Consider the following 19,130-nt stretch of genomic DNA (forward strand, 5'->3'; position numbering starts at 1 on the left):
ACACACACACACAAACACACACACACACACACACACACACACACAGTACAGTATGCAGGGATAAAAGAAACAAGATTCAAAATGTGGATATCATTTAGGTCGACAGTCTGCCAACTCTCATATAATGAAGCTAAAAGCTAGCAGCTGGTTAATCTTAATTCATTACACGGCCTTGTTGAATATTTAATTCTGGCTGGTCACTTATGGCATTCAGCAGTCTGTTATTTCTGAATAGCAGATTGCTGCTTTGAATAATTTTATTGAACATTTTTTAAAGCAGGATGTAACAGGTGTGACTGAACCCAAATGCAGCACTCTGAGGCAGGCAGACAGTTGGTAATAACCTTTATTATACACAAGGTAATAGGAACACAAGCAGGGCACAGAGCCCATACACATTCTCTGGGTTCAGGGTCCAGGGAATGAGTCGACAGGTAGGTAAAAGAAGAACACACACACACACACACACACACACACACACAGTGCTGATGAGGAGCAGCTGTGTGCACAGGTGAGTGGGGTTGTCTTGATGAGGGGGCATGGCTGGCTAGCAGGGTGCAGGTGAGAGAGGAAATTTACCAGGAGCAGGTGAGGGAGAGCAGCAGACTGTGACACAGGAAAGACAAAGAAAGCACAATATACAGCGAAAATAGTCACAGTATACAAATTACTGACATCTAAACCCAGCAAGACAAGACAAAAACAAATAATAATAAAAATATAAATACATTAAATTAAATTCAGGGAGTCCAGCCTATCACACGTTGCACTTCATGCCATGACAAAATGGCTCCACATCCTTTTCCCAGCCCCGATCTCATCCTACGACATGCAGATGCATCCAGGTAATTAAGAAATGGGTCAATGAGTGTTTTTCTGAATAAAAGACTACTGCTGTAGATGCAGTTCTGATGATGTGGTGGAAGCATTAAAATCATTTTTCAAATTATTTTTATATCAATATTTTCTGTCACATTATTGATTTCTTCAGCAGCCAAAGTGACTGTGTGATAAGCAGGATAATATACAGAGAGCAGGTCACGCCTTCAGGTGATTCAAGTCCCATAGATTTATAAAAGATGTTTAGTGTTTGGACCAGAGAGCTGTATCAATTTTCTCAGCTAACTCCTGGCAAGAAAGTGAATTTCCTTCAACAAAGATTCCTTTATTATAGCATGTAAAGATGTGTGCAGTAATGGTGAGGGAGAATGAAGTCACGCTACCTGTTTGTGTGTTGTAATCCAGGCTTGTGGTTAGTTGATATGTGCATGCATCAGGTTAGCACGTGCTTCTCACTGGCTAGGCCACCGCTTCGTCTCAAAGCTTATCAAACTTTTGGCAGGAAAGTAAATATGTGTATTTTCTAGGGCTGTCAAATTAAAAAAACAACGCTGATTGATCATGTTCCATGTTGCCCTTTGACCCGGTGTGTCATTGAAGGCCACAGTGGCTTTGTCACTTGATGGAGGCAGACAAGACGATGCTGCTTGGCCCCATCGATGAAAAATTTATGCCAAATGGAACTGTTAAAAGGAGCACCGTACTCTGCAATGTCTGCAGGAAGGAATTTTTATACCAATGGAGTACTGCAAGTTTGAAATATCATCTCAACGCAAAGCACTCAGCAGCGAACCTGGAGGTCCAAGCTAGCACAGCCTGTGAATCTAGCGCTCTCAGCCAGCCTCGTCAAGTCACACTCAACCAGGCGTTCAGACGCAAACTGAGTTAGTCCACCTGTGACCAACTAACTAACTTCCTTTGCAAAATGGATTGCAATGGACTGTAGACCAGTTTCTGTGGTAGAGGACAGGGGTACAACTGTGTCCAAAATCCAACAGCTTCACTACGACACATCTGCCAAAATTCATTTGAATTGAGATTGATGTAACAATTTAATCTAGATTAATTATTCACAGAGCATGTGATTAATTACATTAATTTTTTTCTAAATTATTGGACTTTCTTTTTTTTGTTTCTTTTACCAACTGTCCAGTTTCCTTTTACTCCACATCCTCTCGCCTACTCTCACAGTTTCCCAGTCACCAGAAGAAAATGTTGGAATTGCACATTTCTGCAAACCAATTTGCATCTTTAATATGTATCATAACAACGTTTCTAAAGTGACGTAGTGTAGGAGCTGACTTTGTCATCTGGAGGTCAAAGAGATCATGGATGTCACCAAGGCGAGACACCTGCCAAGCTGCAGACTAGTGCCGACCACTGTTTGAGACCAACAAACAACAAAACCAGCTGTGATTTACTGAGACATCGCTGCTTTTCCTGCCAAGATTGTGCAGCCAAGACAAGGTATTTTAAGCCAATCATCTCCTGTGCCTAAACATAAGCACACATTAACCACAGCGCTGTTGAAACATAATTGTTCTATATATACCACTGACATCCAAATATAACATGTCTGTAGTTTGCATAAATGTACAGCATTTTTTCTCTGGCGGTTGAGTTGTTCTGTTCTGTCATGGTCATGAGTCACTGTCTTTCTGTTTCACTTCTTCTTCTTCTCTTCTGCTTTTCAGCAACAGGAAACAAGGAAAGTTCTTAAGTTTTCATTCATTTATTTCTAGAACCATTTATCCTGTTGGGAGTCATGACATTGGGCGAGAGGCGGGGTACACCCTGGAAAGGTCACCAGACTATCACAGGGCTGACTCATAGAGACAGACTACCATTGACGCGCACACTCACACCTACGGACAATTTAGAGTTACCAGTTAACCTGCATGTCTTTGGACTGTGGGAGGAAGCTGGAGTAGCCAGAGGAGAAAACCCACACTGACACAGGGAGAACATGCAAACCCCACACAGAAGGGTTCCCCCACCCTGGGTTCAAAGCAGGAACCCTCTTGCTGTGAGGCGACAGTGCTAACCACTGCAGCAACGTGCCACCTTTCAGTCTTGTCAAAAGAAAATTCCCACAAATTACCCCATTTTGTTAGAGTCAGCATTGAGTGGCATGAAGAGACTTTCCCTCTCTCTGTCTCTTCTTTGATTCCAGTTGTTTTTCAGGGAGTCTGGGAGTGATGCCAGCCTGTTTGGTGTGTTGTTTTTGTCCTGAGTTCAAGGGCATTCCTCCACCAGTGTTCTGGCCCTGAATACAGCAACATGCTCAGCAGTCGGAAGAAATGCACATTTTCTCGCTGCATGCTCATTGCTCGAGTCAGCACACACACACACACACACACACACACACACGTACGCACGCATGCACACAAACTGCTTGCCTTACGAAACAGGAAATGATCGCTCTACTTCATGCTTCTTGACAGATGACAGGTGGTTAAAAGCTCAGTCACGTTGCATTCAAGGTGGAAGGACGAAACGCCTGTCTTCTCTACACGCTCGCTAACAGACACACACCAACGCCAATTAGTCGTACAGCATCCCCTTTTCTTACAAGCAACTGAGTCCTTTCTGTTAACCTTTCTCACCGTAAAGGCACTAATTAAGTGAGCCACCCGTGTGACCTTTGACCCCCCATGACCAAAAGCCTCTCATCGTGTGCTTAGCAAGTTTGGCATCCTGTCACGAGCTGACAGAAGGAGTGCTGGCTACAGCTTTGAGTCAGAAGGTGACAGCAGATCAGGGTGGAGATTCCAGCTCCGTGTATTAAAGAACAGGAGGAGATTGGAAAGAAGGAGGGAAGAGGGAAGAACAAAATGGAGAGACAGTAACAGAGAGAGGCCTCTTTGCTGTGAGCCCCAGAGGGTGAATTGATTTTAGAATTGGTTGTCTTTGTCAGAGCTCACACTGTAAGAACCTATTGATTGATTGCATAATCTTTCTTCATCTCCTCCTCCTCTCCATCTTCTCTCATCCCTCATCTCCTCTGTCCTTCATTCCTCTGCTGTACTCATGTCCTCCATCGTCCTTTCATTCCTCTACAGGAGTCTCTACACTGCTTTTCTGTTCTCCCCTCCCTTCCCCTCCTTCTCCTGCCAATCCAACCCTACTTTGCACACACACAGACACACACACTGATACACACCATCATCTCAGATTCGTGCACTTTTCCTAAGTCATCAGTAGGAGGTGAAATATAACCTCTCCTGTTTTACTCTCACTCCTCGAAGAAGGAAATGTTAAAAAAAAAAAAAAAAAACGCAACAGGAAATGAGCCATAAATAATCCAAACTCCTGTTTGAAAGCGAAGCAGTTACTGTGTGTTTCTGTGTGTGTTTCTGTGTGTGTGTGTATGGCAACATCTGGAGCTCAGGAATGCAATGGATGTCCAGCTTGCCATATCCCCTCAAACCGGAACAGAAAGAGGTGTGGACACACACCATCTGGAGGCTTTGGACGGACAGAAGTGCACTGTATGTGTGTGTGTGTGTGTGTGTATTTTCTTGTGCTAATACATGGTTAATAACTGAAAATAGCTGTGTGTGTGTGAAAGAGATACTGTGAGTTAATGATGTGTGTGTAACAGGGTCCTCTCAAGTGACTTACGGAAGTGGCCGGCTGCTGTCTGTGCTTTTTTTTGCATCCCAAAATTGTGTGTGTGCCAAATGTACAGTACTGAAGGTAAAGTAGACGTAACGCAGAATGGCCCTGTGCAGAGTGTTATTAAGTGCTGATCATGTGTTTTCTATCGGAAATTATTTTGTAATTAGTAAGTAAGTATTATAGATGTCAGATAAATGTCATAGAGTTAAAAGTACAATATCTAGCTCTGACTTTATAAAGTAGCATAAAATTAAAATACTTATTTTAAGGGTTCGGTGTAGGTATTAGAGGGCTGTATTGGCAGATATGAAATACAATATAATAAGTATGTTTTCTTCAGTGTAAAATCACCTGAAAATAACAATCACCATGTTTTTGTTCCCTTAAATGACCTGTTTATATTTACATAAGGAGCTTGTCCTTGTTGTGGAGATCACCATGTTGCACCATCATGTTCCTACAGTAGTCCAGAGGCCTGCACTATGAAGCCAGTTCAACCTACCCAGGATATATTTTTGCTATCTGGCTTCAGTAACCCGAACACTGGCTGTCTGGATAACCGGTATCACAAAGCTGGTTGTCATCTAGTTCAGTCAACTCTGGGTTTTCCTATCCAGCCACGAGCTTGTTCATGTCATAATGAAAGAGGTGGAGGTGTTAATTACAAGCAACATCATGAGAACCATGAATGAAGAAGGCTACTTCATATCTTATGAGATGAAACAGTACCGGAAGTGTGTGTGTCTGGGGCTGCCAGACAGTAAAATGTCAAAGGTGTGGGATGTAAACGATACTCTGTCATCTTATGACAGAAAATGTGGTGTTGACTGAGACTTAAATTACATGTAGTGTAGAGTATTTTTTTGCTATTTAGTTGGATCATGACAAAACTACTCTGAATATGTCACATGACACACTTCAAAGTAACACCAGACTGCTTCTGCTACCAAAGTAAAGGGTGCAAAAGTAGCCTAGTTAATGACTGATGGGGTCTATCTGACCCAAATGTTATGGGAGCCAATTAACAGCATGTGGATTATTTTAATAAATAAAATATTATCTGTATTCTTAGTTCTCATTACACAGGTGTTATTGAGCTGCAGTGATGGAACTAGAGTGTAAAAACAGCAACACAAAGATAAAGTTTGTCAAAGTCAAAATGCAGATTAAAATCATATTTTTAGTGTTGTAAACAGTCTCTCTGTTTTTTAGAAGCTCTGCTTTAATACCAATGAAAACAGAGCCCTGACACGATGAAATGCTTTTCTTTACCCTTTACTTTTCTCTTCAGTGATCTGATTGGTCAGAGGTCGGGGTGTTGACAGGCTGTGATCCGATACTCTGCTCCGGAGCAGGTTAACTGTTCAGCATAAGTTACCATGGCGATTTATCTTGGTAAAAAGAAAAGAATCTTCATAGTACTGAAACCCCAGAGCACCAAATACTAATTTGTAGTAGGGCCTCAGAACGGACAAACTAAAAACTGTCACCAAGTAAAGCCATTTATGTTTTCTCGTTGACTATCGGCACCTCCTGAGGCCATGGTCCTCGGACTTGGGTCAGGGGGGAGGTCCTGCCTCAGGTGGAGGAGTTTAAGTATCTCGGGATCTTGTTCACAAGTGAGGGTAGGATGGCGGGAGATTGACAGGCGGATTGGGGCGGCGTCAGCAGTGATGCAGGCGCTTAACCAGTCCGTTGTGGTGAAGAGGGAGCTTAGCCAGAAAGCGAAGCTCTCGATTTACCAGTCGATCTACATCCCAACCCTCACCTATGGTCATGAGCTCTGGGTAGTGACCGAAAGAACGAGATCGTGAGTACAAGCGGCCGAAATGAGTTTCCTCCGCAGGGTGGCTGGGCTCAGCCTTAGAAATAGGGTGAGGAGCTCGGACATCCGGGAGTAAAGTCGCTGCTCCTCCACATCGAGAGGAGCCATTTGAGGTGGTTCGGGCATCTGGTAAGGATGCCTTCCGGACACCTCCCTTGGGAGGTGTTTCAGGCATGTCCAACCGGGAGGAGACCTCGGGGCCGCCCCAGGACACGCTGGAAGGATTACATTGCCCGGCTGGCCTGGGAACGCCTCGGGGTTCCCTCGGAAGAGCTGACGGAAGTGGCTGGGGAGAGGACTGTCTGGGCTTCTTTGCTGAGGCTGCTGCCCCTGCGACCCGGACTCGGATGAGCAGAGGACGATGAGTACGAGTACGAGTACGTTAACTATCGTAGTTAGCAGCCTCTCTGCAATGAGCCAAACAGCACTAGAGAAGCATTTGACAATAAACTGCTTTATTCAGTGGATTACATCACCTGGTCCCTTTTTTAGAGAGGAAGAGACATCAGCAGACACAGTCAGCTCCCAGTAAAATCCTCCTGAACAATGAATACTGTGGGAATTCCAACTGGGAGAAGTTTCAGCTGGTTGCAATCTGCAGTCCTCACCGCTAGAGGCCACTAAATCCCACAAGCTGTTCCTTTAAGTAAAAGTAAAATCGAACTTTATTAAAGTGCATGTGTAAATGCACAGTTATATTCCACCACAGCATTCAAATGTTTTTAAATAGTGTCTATTAAATGAAGCCTAAATATTAAACACTAAGTAGACTGATAAGCAAAAGTAAAATAATACATGACATAACATGACTTGGTTGAAATGCAGATATAGTTATACTCTAGTTGTCATGGTGGGGAAAGCTCCCATTCCAAAATTCAAAAACAGAGAGACTGCAGACCTGAGTGAGATGAGGACAATGTTTAGATGAATGAATGGTGGCATGCATTTGACAAAAGTATCTAAAATTGACTGGGTATGAAATTCTTTTAACTGCCTCCCTTCAATTAACGAGTCTTGAAACCAATTGTCTCTGCTCCGGGCGTCAGCGTGAGCATGCCTGCAGACACTGTGGGGTTTTTCTTCTCTGATTATCAGGAGTATGCATCACTGTGATAGAAACACTGTTGTGCTGTGGGAGTGCAGTGGGTGTTTAGTCTCTGTCCTTCTCATGCACAACAAGGGGAATTGGTGCAATCTACTAACAGACTGAAAGATGTAACTATCCGGCGTCAGAAAACAGGGTGTCACAGCACTTCAAATATTCCTTTAGGAGACAATTTAACAGCAGAGTCGCCCGTCTAACCTGATGCTGTCACACCTACACTGAAGCATCTGAGATACAAAGGCAATCTCCAAGTGGCCCGCGGCGCCTTCGATCTCCCTCATTCCTCCCCTCTCCCGGGAGCAATGACAGATTGACGTTTGCCCGGTGCTACATTCATTATGGGCCAGCAGCTATATACTGTATCTCCTAATGATTCAGAGTCACACTGAGAGTGGATGGTACCACTGAGAAGCTTATAATGGGCCTCTGGGGACACCGTAGTTCCAGGCACCTCCTGCTAACTCTTCTCTTTATCCACTTAGCTGGGTAGAAGTTTATATATCTTATATATCTCCACTCTGCTGCCTTGGGCCAACACAAAGGATGTGTGTGAGAGAGCAGGACTGGTATGTGTCATTCCTTCCCCGCGGTTTCAGCTTTCTTCATTGTAATAATCCAGTTCCGTGAAGCGCACAAATGATTATCCACAGTTAAAATGACAACCTGCTTGAATGAGACGCAGATTTGAATCATTTCTTTCAGCCTCCTTGAGCATCAGAGTGTAACAGGAAAGAGACAACAGCCAAAGTGAAAACATTATGCCACTAAAAATAGTGTATGAGCCTCCGTAAAGAGCAAGGTGCCTGCTCCTGTGATTCAGTGAGATAAAGACAAACACACTGCAGTTAATTTCATCAAAATAAATCATTTAATGAAAGCTTTCCTAACCTAAATCTGTTTATCCCTGTCTCAGTAAAAAGAAAGTCTGAGAGTTGTCTTTGATGGACTGGATCTGACATGTTTTGGAACTGCCCTCTTTTTCTTCACCACGCACCTTGCTGCATGAGGACAAGCCGACAGCTGACAGAGGAAAAGTCTGGCATTTAGAGGAATCCGCGCGTTCACTTTCTTGCTGAGAGTTAGACGAGAAGATCAATACCACTGTAGTTCTATCTGTAGAGCATTTTCCTTATTCTTCACTAACCTCTGTTAATAACCACATCTGAAGGATGAATGGGAGACCGCCATATGTGTGGAGCGGAAATGGCAATAACAGCAGTGAAACGACCATGTTGCTTTGCCGTCTGTTCGTTTATTTACAAGGCAGACTTTGCACAACAACACTCTTCTTCTCTGTGTTTATTACAAGTGGACTGTACAGAAGCAGAACAGGAAGACGATAAAAACTCAAGGGATTAAACCTTTCTCAATAAAGAGATGAAATTTAAATATTCAATAGTTCTGTATTGCTCAAAAACAATTCATCATAGAAAGTTAAATGATTTTTGTTAGAATAATTTGTTGCTAATTAACCCCTTAATCATCATATTCTAGTGACACTTACAGTTAGTCGTCAGTTTTAATCTGCACTGTCTTAGCGTAGCAGCACGGTGGGGCAGTGGTTAGCACCTCACAGCAAGAAGGTTCCTGGTTCAAGCCCAGGGTGGGGGAGCCCTTCTGTGCGGAGTTTGCATGTTCTCCCTGTGTAAGCGTGGGTTTTCAAGGGTACTCCAGCTTCCTCCCACAGTCCAAAGACATGCAGGTTAATTGGTGACTCTAAATTGTCTGTAGGTGTGAATGTGAGTGTGAATGGTTGTCTGTCTCTATGTGTCAGCCCTGTGATAGTCTGGCAACCTGTCCAGGGTGTATCCCGCCTCTCGCCCAATATCAGCTGGGATAGGCTCCAGCCCCTCCATGACCCCTAACAGGATAAGTGGTCACGGAAAATGAATGAATGTCTTATTGGAATTAATATACTCACATGAACTCTTTCCAGCTAGTCATTCTTGGTGTGAGCTATGATGAACATAACAGGGCTTATGGACACATACCTCCTTCCAGGCATAATAACCTCATTGGCTTGCTTTAAAAAACAATAGAAACAACAACAAAAATAATGATGTGGGTAGATAGTTGGTCATTCATTCATTCATTTCCGTAACCGCTTATCCTGTTGAGCGTCGCAGGGGGGCTGGAGTCTATCCCAGCTGACATTGGGTGAGAGGCAGGGTACACCCCGGACAGGTCACCAGACATACTCTCATTCATACCTACAGGCAATTTAGAGTCACCAATTAATCTGCATGTCTTTGGACTGTGGGAGGAAGCTGGAGTACCCTTGAAAACCCACGCTGACATGAGGAGAACATGTAAACTCCGCACAGAAGGGCTCCCCCACCAGAAGCCCTCTTGCTGTGAGGAGACAGTGCTAACCACTCCACCACTGTGCCATGTTTTGACACATTTGAGCCCCTTTGGTGTTGTGGTCATGACTCGTGTACAATCTTTTTTTTTTTCTAAAAAAAAAAAAAGAATTTTAAGCCTCTGGCATGAGAGGTTAACATTTTCTATCTGGCAGCGCTGGATGACATAATAAAAAGGGCAGCAGTCAAACCTCAAAATGATGGACAGTCATGTGGAAAGCATGATGGAAATCTGACGTTCATGTTGTCTCTTTAACATACAGTAACCCATGTGTATCAGTAACAAGGACCATTACCTGCATCAACACACAGAGGTTTTCATATGAATGTAAATGATGCCAGGAGGTGTTTGAGAGTGCAAGCTTAAATTGTCAATAACCTTAATAACCATAATTCATAAAACCAAACTATATCTGCTACAATGATGGAAATTAGTTTTAACTTTTTATTTTTAATATTCAAGTGTGATACGCATAAAAACAGCTCTGCACAGTTTTATTCACATATTCTAGCTTCAGCATGCAGGTTCCTGTTTGACAAATACACACCCAGCCACCTGGAGCTGTTATCGTCAATAAGATCATTAGGGGGGCCACATTAAGCACTTTTATTTTTAACTCTCTGCAGCATACAGGACAGGAAGGTTACACCCTACCACAATGCCAATGATAGAAAATGAACACAAAACACTGCTGTTTTGAGTTAAAACAATAAAAAGGGCCCAAGATGCTGGAGACAGAGGAGGTGGATGGGTGTTGGTTTGAAAGGCAGCAAGGCAAAGAGAGAAATTCAGTGTGTCATCAAGTCTGCCATTGATTAGAAGCTACTGTACAGTTCGGGCAACGGGCCAGCGGCTGCATCTCATCCCAGACTAATAAAAGTCTGTTGGGCCGAGTGAGCAGTGACTTTCTACTGAAGCTGCTGCTATAAAACACGCTTATGTAACCAAACGTTCCAGAAACATGACAGACAGCCGATCTCCTGACGCCACATCCAGGCTGGCCAGAAGTGACTTAATGCAATCGCTCATTCAGCTTTTTGGCAACCTGAAACATGTTCCTAGGGTTTGGTATCCATCCAGATAAATGAGTATCCACTACAGCTCCTGCTAGAAACAAAGAATGTAAGAGGGAAATTTAATTCTTGACATTTGAAAATCATAAGCTCCAAAATAACTACAAAATCCATCCATTTTCATCCGCTTATCTGGGGCCAGGTCGCGGGGGCAGCAGGCCAAGCAAAGCACCCCAGACGTCCCTCTGCCCAGCAACACTTTCCAGCTCCTCCTGGGGGACCCCTAGGCGTTCCCAGACCAGATGAGATATTTAATCCCTCCAGCGTACTCTGGGTCTGCCCCGGAGCCTTCTACCAGTGGGACGTGCCCAAAACACCTCCAGCGGGAAGAGCCCAGGAGGCATCCTGATCAGATGCCTGAACCACCTCAACTGACCCCTTTCGATGTGAAGGAGCAGCAGCTCTACTCCGAGCTCCCTCCGGATGTCCGAGCTCCTCACCCTATCTCTCAGGCTGAGCCCAGCCATCCCTAGACAAAACTCATTTCGGCTGCTTGTATCCGTGATCTCATTCTTTCGGTCACTACCCAGAGCTCATGACCATAGGTGAGGGTTGGGACGTAGATGGACCAGTAAATCAAAAGCTTCACCTTCTGGCTCAGCTCCCTCTTCACCATGATAGTCCAGCGCAGCGCCCCCATCCCTGCAGAAGCTGCATCAGCCAATCCATCTCACACTCCATTCTACCCTCACTCATGAACAGGACCCCAGATACTTTAACTCCCTCACTTGAGGCATTAACTCTTCCCCCAGCCCAGAGAGGGCAATCCACCAGTTTCCGGCAGAGAACCATGGCCTCAGATTTGGAGTTGCTGACTCTCATCTGGATCACTTCACACTCGACTGTGAACCTCCCCAGTGCATGCTGGAGGTCACAGTGTGATGAAGCCAACATTAAAGGGATAGTGCACCCAAAAATGAAAAATCAGCCATTATCTACTCACCCATATGCCAAGGGAGGCTCCGGTGAAGTTTTAGAGTCCTCACAACACGATCCCAGGGGAGAGGGGGTAGCAACACAACTCCACCTAATGGAGGCTTACGGCGCCCCACATTCAAACATCCAAAAACACATAATTGAAACCACAAAATATCTCCATACTGCTCGTCCATAGTGATCCAAGTGTCCTGAAGCCCTGACAAAAAAAGTTGTTTGGAAAAACGTCATTTGAACTCTGTTTTTAGCCTCATTGTAGCCTGTAGCTCTAACTGCCACTCTGTACACCACGCTCATGTGTGCGCTTGCGTGAGACCATGAGACATGGGCACCGCCTTCATGTGTGTCTCTCCTGATTGAACTAATGTCTATCTATCTGTCTCTCTCCACTAAAGAAAAAGTTTGACCTGGGTTATAGTAAAATGAGCGGGTCGTATGAGCAGGAGTTATGTTGCTCTGCCGTTCCTCCTCTACTCTTCCTATTGTAACTTCTGTCACCCATCACGAACCATCAGACCATCTCCCGCAATGCGCACACAGAGCTGGGAATGTTTTTGTGAGTTCTAAATAGGCTAACATTACAACAGGCTTAATGACCTGGCAACGCTGATAATCATTGTAACTCAGTCTTGTCTGGGTGTGCTTGGCGAGGAAGGAGAAGGAGAGACACATCTGCTGTGAGTTTATTCTGAGAAGCAAGTCGCTGAAAAGGTCTGAGCAGTCCAGTGTTGAGCCCATTATTTCTCTGTGTTCCTTGTGTTTTGTCTTAACATTTTGGCACTCTTTTTCTCCGCAGATGCTGTTTAATGAAGGCACTGAGCCTAGAGGGGAGGGGTTTAAATATGTGATAGGGCCAGCCCAGTGTCATTTAAGGAAATAAACCTATGGGCCAATCTACCTGTGTTTTGGCCTGTTACAAAACAAAGTGAGAGACAGTTGTGTCAGCCCAAAAGTCACATTGGCCCAGCTGGAAAGTGTCCCCTATGCCAGATGGCCAGTCCAGACCGGACACCAGTCTAACTTGTTGCCTTTGTTTACCCATAGAAGCTCAACAAAGGACACCTTGCTGTTTAAGTGAAACCTTTTACCTCATCTAGGGGAGTGTGTTGTATCTCAGGGAATTTTACAGTGATAAACTCAGCTGGAATTACAATGTTCGGGTTTTGTTGAAACCGCAACACATCCAACATGATCATGACTTGATCGTTCATGCGGTAGAGAGAGTAATAAAATGTGTTTTAATCCATGTGTTCAAATAAACCTATGTCGGTTTTAATCTGGTGTTTTGCTGCTTCTTGCTTCTGCAAAGTTTCCTCTGCTGTAAGAGTCCAGGAACTGCTACAGAGAAAATGAAGTCCAACTCCAAACACACCCCTGAAACACACAGATCGTATCCTGCGGTGGCTGTTTTTGTACTCTGTAGCGAGCTGGTCATTGATCACTTAAAAACCTCTACATGCACACACACACACGCAAATGCATCGATTTTATTTAAGGGTGAGAGTAACCTGCTGTAGGTCGCATTGTTGATAGTGTGTCTTTTCTTAGAGAGGGCTGGGAAATGCATGCTGTCTGTGGGGAGCTGTCTCCACATGGAGAGAAGATGCTATGGTTACTGTAAGCTCTCAAAGGGCTCTTTGGTGTGTGTGAACAATAAGACACATTTATCAAGTGGCTTGCTGCTACTTACTGCAAAGCAGAAGAGTAACCTTTACTGTAAGGGCAGCTCTCAAGTGATCGCATGATAAATCACATGTATGCTCAGAGCAGAAAAAGCTGATCAGAGAGGAGGTATTGTTTACTCTTTATACTCTTTTTACTTTTATTCTTAAAGCCTAATATTGAATCTAGTGATATGTTATCTGCAAAAACACAAGTGGTTTAATTTCCCTAATCTCTAGTAGCATGTGCAGTAAAGGGAAATTAAAAACAATATAATATATTTCTATTTAAATAGTACGGAAGCGTATTGCATTCCCTTGACAAATAAAAAAAGCCCTGTTTTTCTGAGTAATTTTTTCTGTTTTTCGGTGTAATTTATTTATTTTTCTGTTTTTTGGTGTATTTTTTTCTGTTTTTCGGAATAATTTTTTCCCTGTTTTTCGTGGTATTTTTTTTTGGATCAATAAGGGTAAGGCACGTAATTAGTTACACACAGGGTATGATAATCTAGCTATGTTTTCGACTGCATCCTTCTAGTGTAGGCCTATCACTCAATGTAAGGTTAGTGAGACATCATAGAAAACTATAATAACATAATAAGGTGACTTTAATGACTTCAAGACAAGTGCAGACAAGATTAAAATTATGTGATTAAAATCAAAATTAGCTTTATTTTAGTTGTTTGTACCTCTGACAAGTACTAAAAAAAGTGGTGAGAGGTCCTATTGCATGAGATAACATTATTTGTTATCAGTAATATTTCCCGCAGTCTTTTCAGAAGCATATCTCAGGAGGTGTGCACTCCCTGTGTTTCTTCAGGCAGGGTTTGTTTGCTCTCACAGATCATCCATTGAGTGCTCTGTGTGGAGTCGCTGTGTCATTGTTCATGTATTATCTACAAGTGACAGAAACATTTTTCTTACAAAAGCTGACAATGACGCGAGTTTGACTTCCACCTTTAATTACAAATTTCATGTGCACATGCTCATAGTATGTAAACATTTTCTTCTTTGGGGCCCCTCATTTGTTTAACAAAGCTGGAGGCCTCTGCAGGTGCAGAGTGTAGTTTTGTTTACCAATAGTTTCTCAGATCTTTAAAGTTCACAAGTTTGTCATTTTGATAACTGTGTTATCAGACTGATTGTGTGTCCCACACCTGATCACTATCATCTGGACCACCTTGACTATCATCACACTAAATGACAGAGGTGTAGCATGATGATCACAAAGGCAGTCCACAGGAACATGCGTTAACTTTAGAGGTGGTCAGCAGTGGAAGCAAACACAACTGGTTTCTCTTGTTGGGCTCAGGAGGTTATCTATTTCTCAGCATTCACATGTGTGTTTAAGTGTCAAACGCCTGCCACAGTTGGTCTACTGACAACCAGAGAGAGACATCCAGCCCTTTTTACTCTGTGGAAAGGTGAGAACAGAATGTTTTATTCAGTGGTGTTAATCTTAAATGAATTAAGAATGTTGACATGTTGGATTTCTAATTCATGGTTAGAAGTCTCTTGTGCTGCGTTACTTACAATAATTCTGTTTAATGCATTTCTTTAAGTCTAGTGTGCAGGATTTAGTGGCATCTCGCTGTGAGGTTGCAGATTGCAACCAAATGAAACTTCTCCCATGTGCCAAGCATGTAAAAGAACTATGGTGGCCGACGCAAAAGCAGAAACACAATGATTCTTAGTTTCAGCATAGGCCATGAAAATAATAGATTTAGCTACCGTGATGTCACCCATTGGTTTGTGGACTCCTGTTCTGAAGGAGTTTGGCATTTTGGCCATCACCATCTTGGTTTGTTGGAGTCAGAAGTGACTATTTGGAAGGGAGGCAGGAGCTGTGGAGGAGCGAGGAGTGGATCTGACTGAGAAGCCAAGGACACTATAGGGACAGAGCTTGTCACTCAAAGCAGCCCACCCTAAATTATGCGTAACTTTAAGCCTTTAAGCCCTAAACAGATGAGTTATATAAAAATCCACCCCCTCTGTACAGTTATGTGGAAAATTAGGTATGGAGACCAAATCCTGTCTGTCTACCAGGCTATTGATATGTTTATGTCTGCTGTAGTTCGGCATTTTAACATCAGGGTCTATGGGGATTGACTGGCTTCTGGAGCCAGCCTCAAGTGGCCATTAGAGGAACTACAGTTTTTGGCACTTCTGTGTTGGCTTTATTTTTTAGCCCTGAAGGTTACAGCTTGGATCATACACTTGTGAAAACATAGTTCTGAATATTGTATTTAATTTCTTCCAATATATCAGCCTAAATCCTTCACACTGGACCTTTAAAATATCATTCTAGGTTCAAAATATTGTCAGAATTGATCTTTTAATAAGCCTCGTCCTCCATAGTTCCACAGTTACACCTTTAAATTCTTGGTTGTATTTGAAGCCATGGGTCCTTCATTACAGAAAGATACAAAATCAGGCTTCTTATTTCCAACTGACAATTGTCAATTGTCGTGACTGTACTGACAGTTGTTTCTAGCTACTGTAGCTAGCTAGCTAAAAAAGACAACTTTTGGGTGGAGCTGCTGGTTCTAGTGGGGTTTTTTTTTCCCTATTTAGTATTCCCATTTTAAATGTTTTGGCAAACGATGTCCTCAATATTATTTAACAGAGAAAACATGCCTCTCCTGGATAATGTTACATAATAATTTCACCTTCGTTTCTGAAACAACAGAAACAACATTTGAATGCTGTGTAACATTTCAAGCCAGCAAAGTCACACAGCATTAAAAACCTTTTTACCATGAGCTTCTTGATGTGCAGATTTATTTGTTTCACTGCCAGATACTTCTTCGATCAGACATCCACTCTACTGGTACGTTACCATTTCTCAAAACTACCCTACCCTTCAGCTTCGGCCTCGGCTGCTCAGGAGAAGAAGCCAGTCAGAGTTATGAGTCAGAGTGGTAGTGAATTCAATTTCCCCAAAATTAACTCAGAAATTAAAAGTGAAATAACAGTAGATTTTAAAATCCATTTTCTCAACACAATCCTTGTGATTCCTGATTGGATGTTTCATGTTGAAATGCACCTTAGGAGTCATAGCTACCTAAAATGTTATGTACACAAGTTTGTACGTTCCATTTTTTCAGCAAGTAAACAGGTATTTTCTAACACAGTTGTTAATCTTTGGTACCAATGATTTACCTGGGAGTTCAATGCCAGTCCAAGCTTTAATTGTGGGTCATATAAAACTGACTCTGTGAAAAATGAACAGGACTTTTACTTGTGCAACCAGTGGCAATGCAGTTATCAAAGTGATCTCACAGTTTCTTTTTCTGCTTCCACAGATGATGATGCCAGCTCCCAAGAAAACACTATACTTAGCAAGTATGGCTGCTCTCGGCCTTATCTGCTCTATTCTTGCATTCTCTCTGTATTTTGAGCCTCCATCTCCTGTTTGCCAATCTACATTAGCCGATGAGGAGTATGATGAAGGCATGGATCCAAGTGAAAAGCCCATAGTCCTGCTGTGGTTCTGGCCTCTCGGTGTGAAGTTTGATTTTAAAGTTTGCTCTTCCTACTTCAACATTAACAGCTGTTTTTTGACTGCGGACAGATCCCTCTACAGCAAAGCACAGGGGGTCATTTTCTACCATAAAAGCATAGACTGGGGTTTGAGAAACATGCCAAAGGGTCCACGTCCAGCTTTTCAGAAGTGGATTTGGTTTAATGTGGAATCCCCGACGAACACGGCAAAGAAACCCCGTCTGACCAACCTGTTTAACTTGACGCTGAGCTACAGAAGAGATGCTGACATCACGGTGAGGAACGAGCTCACCATCAGGAAGACAGAAATGAAAGATGACTTCGTTCTGCCGAAGAAAGACAAACTGGTGTGCTGGATTGTTAGTAACAAGGACAAAGCCACTGGAACAGCTTTGAGAGAAAGATATTGTCGTGAACTGTCCAAACACGTCAAGATCCATGTCTTCGGTACAGCCTATGCAGGGTATCGTTTGAGCTATGAGAAATATTACTCAACCATTGCTAGCTGTAAGTTTTACCTCTCATTTGAGAACTCAATCCACAGAGACTACATAACAGAGAAGGTTAACGGGCCCCTCGTGGCAGGGACGGTCCCTGTAGTTTTGGGTCCACCGAGAGAAAACTATGAGCAGTTCCTCCCCTCTGACGCCTTCATTCACATAAATGATTTTCCTGATGCAAAGTCGCTGGCGGAGTTTCTGCTTGACATGAAGGACGAGGCGTACATGCGTTACTTTGAGTGGAGGAAGTTCTACACAGCTACCCCTCATCTCCTGTCAATCAACAATGAATTCATTCAACCTGTCTGCCTCGCCTGCGACCACATGTCAAGAGACAAGGATTTCCATGTAGTTCATGACCTTTATAAGTGGTACTCTACTTGAAAACGTCATATTTATATTTAATGGACACATATAAAAGTGGTTGTCAATCTTCTCATCTCATTCTCACCAAGAAAGCAAATGAAGTTTAACCGTTTGAAACCTGGAGCGACATCACTTTTGTTGTGCTGCTTTCAGACGCCTTTCACAAATATTTGTACCTTTGCACCTCGAGCAAATTGGTACAATTTCTTTCAAAAACATCAGGGAAAAGCAGTTAGCAGCTTGGTGAGAAATGTCCCACAGGCTGAAATTGGGAGAAAAGAAAAAAGCTAGGAAAAATTAGATATTTATAATTCTTACATACTCAGAATTTTGCACAGCATTATAAGAATTTTTAAGTTTTTTTGCCAGGTCATTTCCTTGTTTGTTTATTTTTAACTTTTTTTGGGGGGTAATTTCTTGCAATTTTTGGGGGTAATTTCCTCTTTCGTTGCTCATTGCCTTCTTCTGTTTTTGTTAAAAAAAAAAAATCAAGCCAATTTGCTCAGGTTTCAAAGGGTTTATTAGAGTTTTATGAACAGGTCAAATGTTATTCTGATAAAACAAAAGTGGTAATTTTCTCAGAAATGTAAAGCCCATTTGATCATTATCGAAAAACATTTTTTTTTAAGTATTCTTTAAAGTCTTCTTTTTACCTCTAAGTGTTTCAACTTCATCAGTGTAAACATCTCCAGCTTAATTGTTCAGAAGTATTGACGGCAGGTAAATCTGTTTGTTTGTATATTGCACAGACGGTCAAGAAAATCCAGTTGACATGGAGACAGGGATGCTTCCGTCTGTTTGTGTCTAGTATTTGCTTAGAGTCATCTGTCATGTTGTTTGTCCACTCCTGCTTTCTTTATGGTTTACACTGACACACCTTAGTGTGGGTGAAAGGTTAGCTATTGAGCTGAAGAAGATGGATGAGGATGCAAATATCTCGGGATAAAACATGGTATGCTAGGCTGAGTTCAGACTGCTTCTCTGTGATTGTGTTGTCACACATGTAATGTCCACATACACAAATAAGAATGAATGAAAATGGCTGATAATGGCGATATCTTTTATGAATTTTGATAATGTTAAATTCACTCTATGTGGTAGATGTGATAGTTTTGCTCTGTTTTTAATTTTATACAATCTTATCGACTAATTTAAGTGATTTTACAGTCAGCAACATTTCAGGATATCTGCACAAGTAGTCATCAAATAAAAACTAAATAAAGTCTCTTTCTCTCTCTCTCTCAACCAAATGAAAAAATATTATAATAATAAACATTTTCAAAGTCAAATCTCTAAGTTTCAGCTGCTTGACTGCCTGGTCTGTGTTGGTTCAGC

The 19,130-nt window shown here is 42.6% G+C and overlaps 1 protein-coding gene across 1 annotated transcript; it reads left to right on the top strand.

Moving 5' to 3' along the window:
• Positions 1 to 14,685: 14,685 nt before the first annotated feature.
• Positions 14,686 to 19,084, top strand: LOC117263927 (4-galactosyl-N-acetylglucosaminide 3-alpha-L-fucosyltransferase 9-like). Its single transcript, XM_033637666.2, has 2 exons — positions 14,686 to 14,849; positions 16,731 to 19,084. Exon 2 carries the CDS (start codon positions 16,731 to 16,733, stop codon positions 17,811 to 17,813), a length of 1,083 nt encoding a protein of 360 aa, XP_033493557.2. The 5' UTR covers positions 14,686 to 14,849; the 3' UTR covers positions 17,814 to 19,084.
• The last annotated feature ends 46 nt before the right edge of the window (positions 19,085 to 19,130 follow it).

Source organism: Epinephelus lanceolatus, chromosome 16, assembly GCF_041903045.1.
Source record: "Epinephelus lanceolatus isolate andai-2023 chromosome 16, ASM4190304v1, whole genome shotgun sequence".
NCBI lineage: Eukaryota > Metazoa > Chordata > Actinopteri > Perciformes > Serranidae > Epinephelus > Epinephelus lanceolatus.

What these genes read in the sequence shown, in the direction of transcription:
- LOC117263927 (XM_033637666.2), top strand. Translation starts at nt 16,731, where the DNA reads ATGATGATGCCAGCTCCCAAGAAAACACTATACTTAGCAAGTATGGCT.